The sequence below is a fragment of the Myripristis murdjan genome, chromosome 5 (genome assembly GCF_902150065.1).
Source record: "Myripristis murdjan chromosome 5, fMyrMur1.1, whole genome shotgun sequence".
Taxonomy (NCBI): Eukaryota; Metazoa; Chordata; class Actinopteri; order Holocentriformes; family Holocentridae; genus Myripristis; species Myripristis murdjan.
Genome location: NC_043984.1, coordinates 36,192,986 through 36,209,351, shown reverse-complemented (window position 1 = coordinate 36,209,351; position 16,366 = coordinate 36,192,986). Strand labels below are relative to the sequence as shown.

The 16,366-nt window shown below is 43.4% G+C and overlaps 1 protein-coding gene across 12 annotated transcripts in view; it reads left to right on the top strand.

The window, feature by feature from the left end:
* cadpsa (Ca2+-dependent activator protein for secretion a) overlaps positions 1-16,366 on the top strand; it is a 206,870-nt gene that overhangs the window by 73,392 nt on the left and 117,112 nt on the right. For all 12 annotated transcript variants that reach the window (XM_030052526.1, XM_030052528.1, XM_030052529.1 and 9 more), the window contains exons 4-6: positions 11,284-11,364; positions 12,387-12,620; positions 16,230-16,351. In XM_030052526.1, the coding sequence (XP_029908386.1) occupies positions 11,284-11,364; positions 12,387-12,620; positions 16,230-16,351 (437 nt within the window). The remainder of the gene's footprint in view (positions 1-11,283; positions 11,365-12,386; positions 12,621-16,229; positions 16,352-16,366) is intronic.

Below are 16,366 nucleotides of genomic sequence, written 5' to 3'. Positions count from 1 at the left end.
AGAAAACGAGTGCAAATCAAACAGGTTGCACACGCCAGCGGAGGGAGTGACGCGCGCGGCGATCTGCACCGGAGAATACATTTGATTTGATTTATATTTCACATTCTGGAGCTGTGACGTGTCGGCTGCATTTGAAAAAATGTAAAACAAAGGATAACAATAAAACAATAAAAACTGAAAAAGAGCAGAATAAAAGAATAAAACAAAGGATGCGTGGCGGTTACAGAAATGCTGAATAAATACGTTTTCAATTGTGGTTGATGGTGCAGAGTTAAAAAAAAAAAGGCTGAGCTGCTGACTTTTTTTTTTTATTTCAGTGATAGTTTGTATTAAAAAAAGGTTAATAAAGGAAGTAAGAGGATGTGATGGATTAGAAAACGACAAAGAATTAGCAACGTGGGCCGGTTCCAAACCATTAAGAGCCTTAAAAACAAGTAAAAGAACTCCAAAATTAATCCTTAAAGACACTGGGAGTCTAATTATTCTAGTTAATTAATTGTAGTTTGGTTTTGAAGACCAGTGAGAAGAACATTACAGTCTGATCCACTTAATAATAAACGCATGAACATGTTTTTAGGCGTCTTGTTGGGATGGGATCGCCTGTACCTCTGCAGTGTTTCTCAAAGGACAGAAAGCTGCTTTGGTCACCTTCTTTATTTGGGATTTAAAATTTAAATCTAGAATAACGCCTGTTTAATGTCGAAAGCTGCTCTGCATCCTCTTCTTAACTTCAGCCTGACCTGCTGTTGAACGGCAGAGGGTTTGGTTTGACAGGGACAGGCTAACGACTCCCATAGACTTTAAGTCTTTATGCTAAGCTAACAGGAAATGCTACCCTGAGGAACTGAACCGCTGGACGTCCAGAGGTGAAGATGGTGTCCAACATCTGGTCTCAGTCTGGGGAAGACGGGGAAAGGGAGATTTGGCTAAACATTGGAATATTCCTTTAATGAGCAAATTAGACTCAATCTGTTCCAACACAGGTTATTGCTGCCCACTCACAACCAACATGAGCGAACACACACCGTGTTGGATCCACTGATATTCTGTCAGTCTCCATTTGATCAATGCACAAATGCACCTCTAATCGCCTCCAAAGCCGGCCTGGCTGGTTTCCAGGTGAGGCTTTGACTTGGTGTGTTTTTGCTCCATTTGATTGCAATCTGAGCGGCGAGGCGGAGTTTTTTTTTTTTTTTTTTTTTTTTTTTTTTTTTTTAATTCCAGGTGGGTCACAGCGAAGTCGACGCACACACCCTCTGGATACCATCGCATCATTTCCTGTGAGGTTATCTGAGGAGAAGCACGGCCTGCAGCTTTGAGGATGAAAGTCCAGGCTCGTTTGATGGAGATTAAATTCATTATTTTATTATTTTTCATTCCTTTCATGTGACAAAATAATAATAAAAAAAAAACAGTCTGGTGTGTGTCTTGTTCATGTGGATATCAGAACATGCTACAGTGCAGCATGGGAGAGCAGAGGCAGGAAGATGTTTGGCACACTTTTTGATGTGTATATTCTCCAGTGTGTGTCACAGCTTGTGTGTGTGTGTGTGAGTGTGTGTGTGTGTGTGCACGCCTGGGGGTACATCTGTAATTCAAACGTGCTCCTCGGTCGGTGGTAACAGCAGTGGTGGGTGTCCAGGCAAGATGTTAATGCTCTGCCGTGGGAGAAAATCAATCGCAAAGACCGAGAAGGGTGAGAGGGCGAGAGAGGGCGAGAGAGAGAGAGAGAGAGAGAGAGAGAGAGAGAGAGAGAGAGAGAGAAATCTTAAAAAAATGACTTTGCTCTTTCACTTTATATCACACCTGTTCCCTGCTTTCCCTCCCTGCTGCCTCACCTGCTCTAACTCACGTCTCTGAAATGAAGCCGATGATTTCCAGTTGGAGTTTCTTTTTTTTTTTTTTTTAAATCCGGTTTGATCCAGATCGCAGCCGGCTCGGGCAGGACAGAGAATTAAAGGTGAATCCGGGCCTCGGCTGCTCTTTCCGGTCTCCGTTAGATCCCGTCAGCCTGTGATCTTCAAAGCCTGCTGGGAGTTACTCTGCAACCGAGTGTTCGGCTTCACTTAGGGGTTTCCTACGTTTCCCAGAATGCCTTGCCGATAACCCCAGATTATAGGTGTGACCATGTTGCTTTCAGGTAAAAGTGGGCGTATGGACAAAGAAATGGCATAAAACCTGGCCCGTGTCCCAGAGGAAAACTGTATTTACTGAGTACTGATCTTTATAGTGTACGTTTGGCAGGTATTCTTATATAAATTCAATGAACTGCGCTGCTTTTTATTAACTGGAAATGATGCATGACGTCTGCCGATGGTGGCGTCTGGATGATGTCTCAACTTTAACTTTGAAAATCAGCTATCGAACAAATATTAAAAATGGTTTATATTCATTTTTAATGGTTTAGTATTTTTTTGCTTTTACCATTGACCCCAGAGATGCTCCCACTGACGAGAGCAGATTTGTTTATTTGAAATTTTCAAGCTCCGAGTCGCTCGTGTTGTGGGACGGCGGTGCAAAACACTCAGTGAATTGAGTTTGTACTGCACGTTGACATTTTTGAGCATCCAGTACTGCATCTTCATACATTTCCATCCTCAAATCAGAACGAGAGTACTGTGTGCTGTTGTTCTTCTGGCCTGCACGTACCTGCTGCTGCTCCTGTGGTGTAGAAATAATAATTATAATAATAATAATAATAATGATTATAATGCATTTTATTTATCAGCACCTGCCTAAACACTCAAGGGCTCCTTACAGGAATCAAAACAGTAAAACAACAGAGCACTTGACAGTAATTGAGGCAAAATGAACAGCTGTGCAGAGGAGTTTGAAGGGAATTTGTATGTCTCCACAGGAGGGTTCTGAGGTGGGATTGGGCCGGTACGGGACCCGGTGGATTTGTCCCGGTGGGTCCCGGTACGCCTGATTAGCGGGCCGATCCGAAGCGTCAGCCTCTGTGTCGACTCTATTTTCTCTGTGCAAGAAAAGACGCTGAAAAGATGTCGTGCACGGTCAAATATTCATCCCACGCTCACCAGCTCCTCTGATTTCCCTGCCCCTGTCCCGCTGGTCTCCTGGGGCTTCGCTTCCTCCTGCATTTCTCCCACCTTGTGATGGAATTTCAGAATCTGCCCGTCCGCTGTGTTGATTAGAAATACCGTTAGCGCTGTTTCTCTCCTCTGCCTCCATCTCCATCTCGGCTGAAAACACATCGACAGCAGCTTCATGTCTTCATGCCGTCTTCTTAAAATCTTTGTAGGAAGGTCAGAACGGCCCATTAAATGCATATTCCTTTTTAGTTTCATTCATGTGGATATAAGAAACATGTAATCAGCCCTCAGTGACCCGACGGATTTCTCCCTGAAAGAAGACTTTGATTGTGAGGGACTGACACCAGAACCTGACATGTACATGTACCATTGGTCTCCGCCACTCCACAATGGACTGGTTTACCTCGTACCTTGCCGACAGGATGGAGTACGTCAGCCTGGGGTCTGCCAGGTTCCAAACAGCCCCCGTCACATGTGGTGTCCCCCAGGGATCTGTCCTTGGACCCCTGCTTTTCATTTTATACATGCTGCCACTGGGTCGTGTCATCAGCCGTCACGGCATCTCCTTCCACTGCTATGCCGACGACACTCAGCTGTACCTGCGAACCGACGCCAACCAATGTTCCACCCTGGCCTCTTCATCATCATCATCTGCTTCCTCTTCATCACCATTTCCAGCCCTCTCCAACTGCCTGGAGGAGATAAAGGCGTGGATGAGTCACAACTTCCCCCAGCTGAACAGCTCAAATACCGAAGCCTTACTAATTGGTACCCCTCATCAAGTCCAGTCATCTCCCATAACCACCATCTCTTTTTCCGGGTAAGACATCCCCCTCTCAACCACAGTTACCAACCTTGGTGTGAAGCTGGACCCACAACTGACCTTTGCCAACCACAAACATCAAACATCTGTACAAAACCTGCTTTTTCCATCTCAAGAACATTTCTAAACTCCGCCCCTTCCTCACCTTCTCCGACGCAGAGAAACTCATCCACGCCCTAATCTCCTCCAGGCTTGACTACCGTAACAGCCTGCTCATCGGTGTACCCAATAAAAACCTCCAGAATCTTCAGTTTATTCAGAACTGTGCCTGAACTCTGATGAAAATTTGCAAAAACGACCACATCACCCCTATTCTTCAGAACCTCCACTGGCTCCCCATAACCTCAAGAATTCAGTACAAGATTGCCCTCATCACCCACCTCTGCATCTTCAGCAATGCCCCGCAATATCTCAAAGACCTCCTGACTCCTCATTCATCCTCTCGCAACCTCCGGTCCCAAAGCTCCAATCGCCTTCATCCTCCCCGCACGAGACTCTGCACTATGGGAGACCGAGCCTTCTGCTCCGCTGCCCCCCACATCTGGAACTCCCTCCCTGAACATCTTCGAAAACCCCAGTCTGTGGACACTTTCAAAAAAGGACTCAAAACATTTTGTTCAGGCAGGCGTTTTTAAGCTGTCCTTAGCTGCCTTTGAATTTTCATCCTGTGCTCTTACTCTTCCTTCCTTTTAGCTGTTCTTTCCTTTTTGCCTCTTGTTGTTGATTTTTTACTGTTTTACTGCTCTCTGTGTTTTTGTTATGTTGCTTTAGGTTTCTGTAGCACTTTGAGATTCTTTTATGAAAAGTGCTTTACAAATTAAATTTATTATTATTATTATTATTATTACCGCCAATGTTTTAGATCAGGCAGGGGGTGCGTGAGATTTTGTAAAATAGCCTATTAATTTAAAAAAATATCAGCCATACATAATTCCTAAAATGGTTAGCCCGTGCTATAATAAGCTGAATAAAAAATGTTGGGTGGTCCCTCTGGGGGTCCTGAAGGTGTCAGGTGTGTGTGTTTCAGAGAATGTGGAAAGAAGTGAAAAGGAAGCAGGAACAGAGACAACCGAATCCCCTCAGCAGCAGGTTGCTGTCTCACACACTGATGGAGCTGAACTGCTCGTCTTTAAAAAGGATTTTTTTCCAACCTTTTTTTTTTTTTTTTTATTTTGCACTGTTCAGGAGGAACTTGGCTGGAAAAATAAATCAAAGGGAAAAAAGTTTGTTTTAGATCGCTGAAATATTTAGACGTTTGGTCAGTTATCCACAAGAAGTGTTAAAGTGTTTTTCCTCGTGCAGAGCTTGGCCTCACAAACTAATGAAGAAGCACGGCTGTGTGATATGTACATAACACACCTGAAACACACACACACACACACACACACACACATGAGCACACAGATTTTCTCGCAGCACGGTGATTACTGCTCCCATTCCCCATCAGTGGCAGCAGCTGAAATTGCTTTATCGACTGCAGCGAGAGCGGGAGGCTCTGCGGGGCCGGTTTGGGTACGAGCTCGGCTTCAGCGGCCCGACGTTTCGCCCCGCGGTCACATGCCACACCAGCCAGGACGAGCGGGCCCGGCGGGCATCGCCTCGCCCGCTCGGTGCAGGGCGTCCGAGCTCGCCCTCGGTGTTGCGGTGTCCCTCGGCGGCACTCGTACCTGTGCTGCTCGGGCACCAGCCTTCAGTGTGAATGATGCTGTCCACTTTGCCACTGAGGTTTTATATATATTTATTTATTTATTTATTTGTAGTATCTTGATTTGCCTGTTTGCTTCCCTCCTGCTCTCTCTCTCTCTCTCTCTCTCTCTGTGGGATGTGTGGGCGAGCCATTCATGCAGAAGCTGCTCGTATCTGCGAGGCTGCAGGCGCCGCGTCTCACTGGCTGAGGCACCGTAGTAAACAATTGTGCATTTTTGCATTTTTATCCCATTTGCGGCGCTCAGATTGGTGCATGTGACTAGTTGTTGCCATGCCGACCAGGATGTGCTGCCGTGTCTGTGTGTGTGTGTGTGTGTGTGTGTGTGTGTGTGTGTATACAGCTGGTGTGGTGGCTTGAGATGAAACGTGCTGCTGTTTGGATCGGAGCTGCTTCACCTCCCTTATTTCCTTTTTGGCTTCACCACCAACGTCTCCTTCACCTCCACAATAAAACTCTGAAGTCAATCAATCATTTAATCAAAAATCAATTCTAACTTTGATAACTGATACATAATTAATCAAGTTAAAAAAATCCAGATATTTGCTGTCTGCAGGTTCACAAATGCTATGATTTTCCTATTTTTCTCCTTTTGTGTCATCATAAAATTATTATTTATTGATTCATTTATTCATTTACCTATTTAATTTAATTTGTGGCATCACCGTCGGCATGATGTCATTGGTTTTAAAGAGTTGGTCTGAATGTTGAAGCTTTGCAAAGTGAGATCTACCTGGTGGGACTTTCGTGTGTCATGTCCATATATGTTCGCGTTAGCGCTGATTGGTGGGTTCCCAAGTGGGTGGGGCCAGAAAGCAAAGAGAGGGAAGTTTGAAATTGAAGGAAAGTTTGGGGCTAAAATGTTTGGGTAGAAAAAAAAAAAAAAACATGGAGCAGAGAGGAGCTTTGATTTAAAACTAATAAGAAATGAATCTCTTATAAAATTAATAAGATTGACTCTTGAAAGGCCAGTCATGTCCAAAGTAAAGGTTCCCCTGAGCTGAAAACCTCAAAACAAGAGCCAAAGCCTCCACATGGACCTTCATTCACTCCTCCATTTCCTGGAGAGCAGCCAGTGAGCTGGAGATTTATTTTTTTATTTATTTTTTTTTTTTGCAGTGCATTTCTGTTTCTGAGTTCTGTTTTTGCACTCTGGGAGGGATTTGTGCCTGTGGACTGGATATAAAGGATTTCTGAGTGTCATATGGACATTTAAAGGGACACTAAAAGTTGAATTAAGTGCAAACTGACACCAGAGAGTTAATAAACCTGTTTATTAAAGGCAAATCTTTCGACTCATTACGTTTTGGGAGTAAACGTGTGATTTAGTCTTGTAACCGAACACTGGCAGTGAAGAAAATGACAGTCGTGTCCTGAACTGTCGTGGTAACTCGGCTTTGGAAACCAGGCTGGCTGTTAGAAATGGATTTATTTTTTTGGCTGCTGGTCAGGCCACAGAGGGCAATCTGCAGACGTCACTCCGGGCTCTGACCTTTTCCCATGAGCCAGCGTCATTATTTTTGACGCTGCAGACTAATTGTTTATTGGGTTAATTGGAAAAAAAAGCAATCAGCAATAACAATAATAGTTTGTAGTTGCGTGGACTGTCAGGTCGAGCGGCATCAGTGCCCTGTTTTAAATCGCTTGTATGAAGCTGCTTTTAATTCTTGCTTCTGATGCTTTTATGTTTTTGTTTGTTTGCGTTATTCATTTTATTGCTTCACATTCATAATTGTAAATGCCGCCGTAATACTTGTCTTGCTAACTGACTTTTTTATTTTTTTTCTCATGTCTTCCTTTCCATTATTTTCCTCCACTCATGTCTGTGCAGCACTTTGTTTTTGCAAAGTGCTTTCTAAATAAAATTATTATTATTATAAAGCTATTATTCCAGGACAGTGGTTCTCAAACTTTTCTCAGTAATGTACCCGCTTTTTAAAAAAAATTTTCAACCTCCTGACCAGTGCCAAAAACAAATGAATAAATAAATAAATAGAAGGAAAAAGCTCATATTAAGAAGTCCAACAGAGCGCCATCAGCGTTTGTCAGATTTAAATTTACATTTTATTATTGAACCTATTATAGCCTAGCCTACTTATTTGAGGAATTATGCATGGCTGATATTTTTTAAATTAACATAAAAAACTCACATACCCGCTGCAGTACTCCAGCGTACCCCTAGGGGCACATGAACCCCCACTTGAGACCCCGTGTCTGTAGAAGAAGATGAGGCACCGAGGCTGAAACAGGTTAATAACTGAATAATTCCCGGACTTGATCGAATCCGCAGATCGATCGAAATCTGACCGTGTGAGAGTGTCCGAGGTTGGAATTTCCCATCATGCACTCTGCCAGTCGTGCTGTGATTCCCGTCATGGCTGCATTTTGTGTCACGTTCCCGTCTGAAGCTCGGTGTTTTCGTGAGTCCAGACATTTGGAGAGCGTCTGTGCAGGAGCCGTCCAGGCGTCCGCCCACTTTCTGTTGGACGGTTGTCCCAGGGAGCGGCTCGTCGTCCCGTCGGGGGTCGGGCGGGAGCGGAAGCGTGGGCCGAGCGGGACGGCGGGGCCAGGAACAGGTTTAGCCGAGGGAGGGAACAGCCTGCACGGAACAGCCTGCCAGCACACGGCCATTACCTCAAGTAACCTGGATAAAGACGTCCTGCTCTGCTCTGGTTGCTTTTGTGTTCGTGCTCTTCTGTCGTATGCAGTCAGAGGAAGTTTTAATCTGTAAAAGCCATGGAAGCGTCAGGCGTGTGTGTATTTTTATTTTTATTTTTTTAACACACACCACACCGCGCTGCTTTAACGTGTCGGAACACACCGGAAGGAGAACCTCACCGGCCTGAACTCTGTGGACAAACATCAGCTCACATTTCTGGCAAATAAATCTGGGTTCTCCTTCATCTCATCTGCTGATTACCAAAATCCAAAACCAGCCTCTAATCCAAGACTGCACAGAGTTAAGTCAAGAAAAGAAGGAAGACCTGCACTGTGGCCTGGAAACACTCCTGATTTCACTTCACTAACAGTTTGAATACTGGACTTTAACCTTTAACAGAGTATTTTTTACCTGAATTTAGTTTTCCCACCACGGATCTTCATGGTTTTAAGGGGCGAGTTTAGGTTTAGGACTGAGATTTGACCAAAAATTTAGGTCAGCCTAAAGATTTAATGTGAGATTAGAGGTTAGGGAACAAATGCATAGTAGTCAGTGATAATTACAAGTATAGTAACGAGTGTGTGTGTGTGTGTGTGTGTGTGTGTGTGTGTGTGTGTGTGTCCAGACCAGTGTTTGGGACAGGAAGGGAGACACTGCTTCCTGCTCCTCTCCAGATGGCGGAGCCCCCCCACCATGCTGCTGACTGGCCACCACACACACACACACACACACACACACACGCACACACAGATTTGAGTGACAGCTCAACATTAGTGTGCTCCAGCCCCTCTCCTAATCAGCCGGCCGGGCAGCAGAGGGAGTATTGATCCTGCAGCTCGGGGGAGAGCGGCTGATGAAATCCACATGGTTATCAGATTGATTCGTGCTCACCGTATCACAGGCCGGTGGAGGCGGCGAGGTCTCTCCTGGCCAACTGGAAACAGAAGGTATTGACAGATGGTAGCAGTGAAACCCCGGAGGGCATCCTTTGCAGTGATTACAGGGTGTGAGCGGGTCTGTAGCGGAGGGTAAAACCCACCCAAACTCACATTACCCACCTTGCCTAGGCTCCAATAAATCCTCATGGTGTCATTTATTAAGACAAAACAATAGCAAGGCACTGTGGCTCTGAAATTGCTGCGTGGATCAAAACGTATAAGACGGTCTGCAATCAAAACACAGACCACATGTTCTTTTATTCATTCAGAGGAAAGTAGAAGATATGAGATTTTGTGAGCGAGCCTATCAGCGTCTAACATGCAGAGACACTCACATGAGTGTGATGCTGCTGAAACTAGCATTGAGGGTTTTGCCAGTGTAAAACTCTGCCAGGTGTCATGCGGGGGAAATTGAATCTGTGTTTAGTAGCAAGCTCACCTGGGGGTAAGGAGGTGGGGTCTGGTGGGGTGTCTCTGTGGGACGCTGCAAATGGGTCATTCCATGTCATTTCAACAAATTTTCAGGACAAACAGTAAATGAATATAAGACACAAAAACAAGCTACAATGGGCTAATATTGAGGAATTTCAATATTCACAAGTGGGGAAAAAACCCCATATTTGGGATCAAAAATAAAAATGAAGTACTTGCATAAAGAAAATTTGTTTTATATCCTAAGAAAGAGTAAGATTTGAACTTTAAATTAAAACAGAGATCAGATTTTTTCATACATTCCCACATGCAGTTATGGGCCAATGAAAATCTGACACGAAAACTTTTTTTTGGATTTGGAGAGGCTGCCATCCAGAAACTGATGCATATATCTGACTAAGCATTAATGCTTTGAACAGTCCATGTATGTATCTCAAAGCTCTGAAAAAATCAAATACAAAGTTGTTTTCTGAAGGCCCAAACATGGTCGACCACGAAACCTGTGTTTTTTTTTTTTCCATTTTTGAGGGGCTGGCATGCCTACCAGTTATGATGTATGACAGATGTTTTTGTATATTCAGAGAGAGTAGGTGGAGATGTGTTATCGTACCAAATTTCAGTTTCCTATGTGGTGTAGTTCCTGAGATACTGACACCTGAAAATGGAGGAAAAATAAGGACGTGCCAAAATCAACATATACTCCCCTCACTAAATTGGCCGTATCTCAAAAAGTATCCATCCGAGCAAGCTAAAATTTTACAGTGAGCCTATTGGATAAATAAGGAACAACTGGTGAAAATTTCAGAATTTTTTGAGACCCAAATGCGTGGGATGTCCATTCACCCAAATGTAAATATTCATAGATTGATCACGGACCGGAGCTCTCTGGATTTGGAGATCCAACAACCAGAGACATGATGTCGCCTGTACATCTATACATACATGCAGTGCTGAAAAAACAAGCCAAATGTAAGTGTATGGATGAAGAATTGGTTGAATATGCATGATGATCCCTAACCCTTTGTCTTACACAAGAATATTGTCTGGACCCAATTGTTTTATGTGATCATCTAAACTGTATTCTGTTTTGGGTTTATTTTGGAAGTCAATAAAAAATAGCTGTAAATAAGTAACTTGGAAGACTGTTACCTTCTGTAATTCTGAAAATCAGTCAGCACTGGTCGGCTGCCCTGAGATGTGTGCGCCTTGGATGTTCTTTAACTTTGCCCATCATTAATTAAACATTTTCCATCGATCCGACTCACAAGAATTGGGAAGCAAAAGAAAATCAGCTGATTCTTGTTTGCCTTATTGAGGACCCACACAATGCTCATATCCTCATATCCTCCTCTTTTTTTGGGGGGTGTTATACAAGTTATTGGATGTCTGTGGAGCGAGTGTTTGGATCAATAGCTAATCAGGTTCAACACTGTGTTCGCCGCGTAGCAGTGAGTTTAAATCAATATTAAATGAAAATGGGAATTCTTCACTGTTATCATAATTATCGCATAATAGATGTTGAGGCGGCGGTGGCTGGGAAGCGCGATGCAAAAAAGTCCTGTCCGAAATACTTTGCGTGCGTGCATGTGTGGGTTTAATGAATAAAACTGACCTGCAGTGTGTGTGTGTGTGTGTGTGTGTGTGTGTGTGTGTGTGTGTGTGTGTGTTCCCAGCTGGACAACCCTGACGAGCAGGCAGCCCAGATCAGAAGAGAGCTGGACGGACGACTGCAGATGGCCGACCAGATTGCGAGGGTAACTGATGATGATGATGATGATGATGATGATGATGATAATGATGATGATAATGATGATGATGATAATGATGATGATGATGATGATGATGATAATGATGATGATGATGATGATGATGATGATGATGGTGGCAGATTCCCGATGAGGCCCTGATGTCAGAATTCCAGGACTTTTCCATGACTTTGCAGATCAATTCTGAGACCTTCTAAAAATTGTTTCTTTCCTCTTGATTTTGGAATGAATCATGGAAATGGAATCAGAAAAAATCAGGAAATCAGTTAAATTTCTGGAACATCTTGGGAATGTCATGGCTCAAGTTAAAAAAAAAAAAGTGACTAGTTTCTTACCAAATGTAAATTTTATTTTCTTCATTTTTTCATTGACTATCCAGAACATAAGCTATGGAATATGGATATGGATTTTTTTATTTATTTATTTATTTTTTTGGTTAGACAGAATAATACATTTTAAGAGGGAAAAAATGTCAAGTTATGTTTGTCTGAGTGATGGAAATTCAACATTTTAGTCATGAAAAGTCAGGGAACTGTGATTTGTTCATGTGTTGATCAATTTAAAACATAAAAACCTCAAGAAAAAAATTCACTCAAGGAATTATAGCGCTGATTTTTTTTTCTTTGATTGTAAGATACCTCTCTGTTCATATGGACATATTTTTGTTGATTATGTTTATTATTTTAGCTGACTAAAGTCATACACCAGTTTAGACAGCAAATAGTTAATTACAAATTTATATTGAATAACTGTCAAATTTATATACTGTGAATGAAATCTAACTACATTTAACAGACAAACTGGAGATGTGGGTTGTCTGATAGGCTTTTTTACTTGTTTTTTTTTTATTTATAGTAAATTAATCTTCAATCTGATTAGACATGAAGTCCTTCTCTTAAACTTAAACCACATTGTTTAAAATACTGCTACTATTAATAATGACCGTATCTCTAATTTTCTGTGGACGTCTGGCTCATGAAACACTCGTGACGTCCCGTGTCCGCCTGCAGGGAGGGAAGTTCCCCAAGTTCGTGTCCAAGGAGATGGAGGCGATGTACGTGGAGGAGCTGCGGTCCTCCGTCAACCTGCTGATGGCCAACCTGGAGAGCATGCCGGTGTCCAAGGGCGGCGAGTTCAAGCTGCAGAAGCTCAAGCGAGGACACAACACCTCCATCATGGACATGGGCCAGGAGGACGAGAACACGCTGTCCAAGTCCGACGTGGTGCTGTCCTTCACGCTGGAGGTGGGTGATCAGGCAGCAGGGAGGGAGAGGGATCATGGGAAAGAGAGAGGGAGGGGGGGGCGTGGCAGCCGTCGTGAAGCTGTGCGGCGGCGTAGAGATGTGCAGTGCAGTGTGGGATTGTGCCGCCATCGTTGCACAGCAGGATCTTCTGTTTCCATTTGGCTTGTATGCACAGCACACTGCAAAAAGTCAAAATCTTACCAAGAATATTTGTCTTATTTCAAGTCAAAATGTCTTATTTCTAGTCAAAATACCTCATTACACTTAAAATAACACATGATCAGCTCAGAAATTACTTGTCTTTAGACAATTTTCACTTGTTTCAAGTGAAAATTTACTTGAAACAAGAAACAAATTTTGCCAATGGATCAAGCAAATTTTTACTTGTGACACAAGTGAACAAGTAAAAATTTGCTTGTTCCATCGCCAAAATTCGTTTCTTGTTTCAAGCTAATTTTCACTTGTTTCAAGTAATTTCTGAGCTGATCATGTCTTATTTTAAGTGTCATGAGATATTTTGACTAGAAATAAGACATTTTTACTTGAAATAAGACAAATATTCTTGGTAAGATTTTGACTTTTTGCAGTGCAGCAGTTTATCAAACGTATTACTCCACATCTTATTAGTCCACATCTGATTTTTATCCAAGGTCAGACGTCTGGAATGACTGAAACACGGCCTTTTTTGGGTATTTCATTAATGCCAGATTTATTTTTTTAGTTTCTCTAAAATGGAGCGAGATTAAAATGGGATTCGTTGTCCAAAAACATAAAACAGACATCCAGAGGTCTGATTGTAGTCATAATTCAGTTTTGACCGGCCGTGTCAGCACTGCGGTTTCTCTGTGGACGGCAGCTCACTTCCTGTTTATCCTCACAGCTCAGTAAAACACATCCAGCAGGCAGCATCAACACGCCGCTCGGCTCGCTCAGAGAGGACGCTGCTGACCGCCGACTGTCTCGTCTCTGTGTGTATATTGTTTTTGTAGTGTGTGCATACACTTATGGAAATGTTAAATCACATGCAGACCACAAACAGATGAAGGAACGAATCCACAAACCAGGCAGCTGCATCTTCTATGTACTATTATCAAAAAAAAAGGGGGAAATAGAGTGTAATGCCCCTTTAAAAGCATGCAGTGTGCAGCGTGTTCTCTCCTCCTTTTCTAACTGCATGGAAAAGATCCCAGCTAACACAGTTACTGTTTGGAAAAAGGAGCTCAGTCACTTTTACTGCCAGGACATTTGAAATGAGACACTTTGGACTTTTACTGCAGGACATTTTTACTGCACTACTTCTACTTCTACTGCAGTCACATACCAGCAGAGGAACAGTACTTCTACTTCTACTGCAGTCACATACCAGCAGAGGAACAGTACTTCTACTTCTACTGCGGTCACATACCAGCAGAGGAACAGTACTTCTACTTCTACTGCAGTCACATACCAGCAGAGGAACAGTACTTCTACTTCTACTGCAGTCACATACCAGCAGAGGAACAGTACTTCTACTTCTACTGCAGTCACATACCAGCAGAGGAACAGTACTTCTACTTCTACTGCAGTCACATACCAGCAGAGGAACAGTACTTCTACACTTCTTCACTTTGATGGAGCCAGGCTAACGGCTCCTATAGACTTCAAGTCTTTATGCTAAGCTAACAGCAAATTCTACCCATAGGAGCTGAGCTACTGGACGTCCAGAGGTGAAGATGGTGTCCAACATCTGGTCTCAGTCTGGGGACGTCGGGAAAAGGGGTATTCTGCTCAAAACTTTGGAGTATATTCCTTTAAACCTCAGCCAGGTTGGACTGAAGATTCATGCAAACTGCCTCCGGAGCTGCTCACAGACGTATTTGGCCTCGTTAAATTAATCATTTGCAACAGCGTCATGTGTAAATATGTCTTTCCATCTGCCGCTCCCCTTCATCTGGTCTCCTGGTGCAGCTCCTCGCTCACTCAGAAGGGCGGCGGGTTTCCTGCAGCAGCTCAGTGTGTAGGCCGCGTACGGCCGGAGAACTGTAGCATCAGATATTCACCGAGTCACAAAGCTCACCGAGGCTCCAGCTGAGAGGAGAGGAGGCGGGTCCCACGTGGCGGCAGCAGCCCAAAGTGATTTGTACAACACACACACCTCCTTTTGTTACGGAGCTTTTTGTGCGTCTTACTTTTGAAAAACAAAAGGCCGAGACAGCATCGCCGCTCCGCCAAGCAGATAACAGCATCAAAGCATTTAATGCAGTTAGACGGGAAATAATTTTTAAAAATTTACGCTTGAATGCTCGAATGTTTGTACAAATGATTTCAGTTGATTTCAGTTCAGTTCTCTTTTTTTTTTTATATATATATTTTTTATGAGTATAAAATATCAGAAAATAAAGTTCTTAATTAACATTTCTTGGAAGGAAGGCAGGTTATTATAGTTGACAGAAGGAGGTGAAAGGAAAACTAAAGACATTTTCCCCACAATCTCAGCAGAATCAGAAACACTTGGTTGATCCCCGAGGCGAAATTGCATCAGTTATAGTTGCTCAGTTCTCAAAAGAAGAAATAAATGATGATAGAAAAAAAAAGAAATAAAAAAATATGTGCAAATTTGTTAAAAAAAAAAAAAAAAAAAAAAATATATATATATATATATATATGTGTGTGTGTGTGTGTACATTATATATAAAGTTATAGCAAAACTCTGCATGTTTATTGAGTCTAAATCCTACAAAGTCTTATTTGAACATTTAGTTTATTTAAGTGAGTTTTGTAAGGACAGTGCAGTTTCAGCTAGTTATCGTTAACATATCAGTTAACTAAAATGTTTTTTCACACCTCGTTTTTTTATTTTTAACTTTTTGTTAGTTACCTCGTGAGGTTTCGTGAGCCTCGGGTCAGTCTGGAGGAAACGGGCCAGTAAAGGATTTTTTCTCATGTTGAATTCGGGCTGCCTGCAGGCGTATGAATACGTCCCTCGCCGAGCTCCAACCTGCAGCATCTGCAGCCGCTAACGAGACGCGGCGTCTCCCAGGCTTTCTGCTGACTGACAGCGGCGTGGAGGCGGACCTTCACCGGCTCAGCCGCCGCCATCTCTTCACCCAGCAGGGCGAGGAGAGCGAGTGTTTCCCTGCTGCCGCCGCTGACATGATAAATGAGCCGTCCAGCTGCTGCTTTACAGCTCAGATTCCTCAACAGGCAGGACGGCGGGCCACGAGGCGGCGAGGCGTATCCCTCCGCCGCCCTGTGGAGGGTTCACAGCTTCGCCAAGGAGAGAGGAATTGCTCTTTACTGGGGAATAAAAATAGATCATTGCATCTCAAATTAAAAATCAGCCTGCAGTCAGCCGCAGGTCGCATGGTCTGCGCTGCAAAAAAATATCCATGTTAAACACCTGATCCTCTTCAGGGAGGAGGAGGAGGGGCAGGGAGCAACGGGGCTGATGGGAAATGTAGTCTTAATGTGGAGAAACACCAACAACAGCTTCCAGTTTGACTCACTGGTTTACAGCAAAAATACCAAAGACAACAAACTGATGTTTTTCTCGTGTGTCTTTTCCTTTGCCCCTCTCTTGTCACTGTGTGCATGTGTGTGTGTGTGTGTGTGTGTGTGTGTGTGTGTCAGGTGGTGATAGTGGAGGTGCAGGGGTTGAAGTCATTGGCTCCTAACAGGATTGTTTACTGCACCATGGAGGTGGAGGGTGGACACAAGCTCCAGACGGACCAGGCCGAGGCCTCCAAGCCCATGTGTGTACACACACA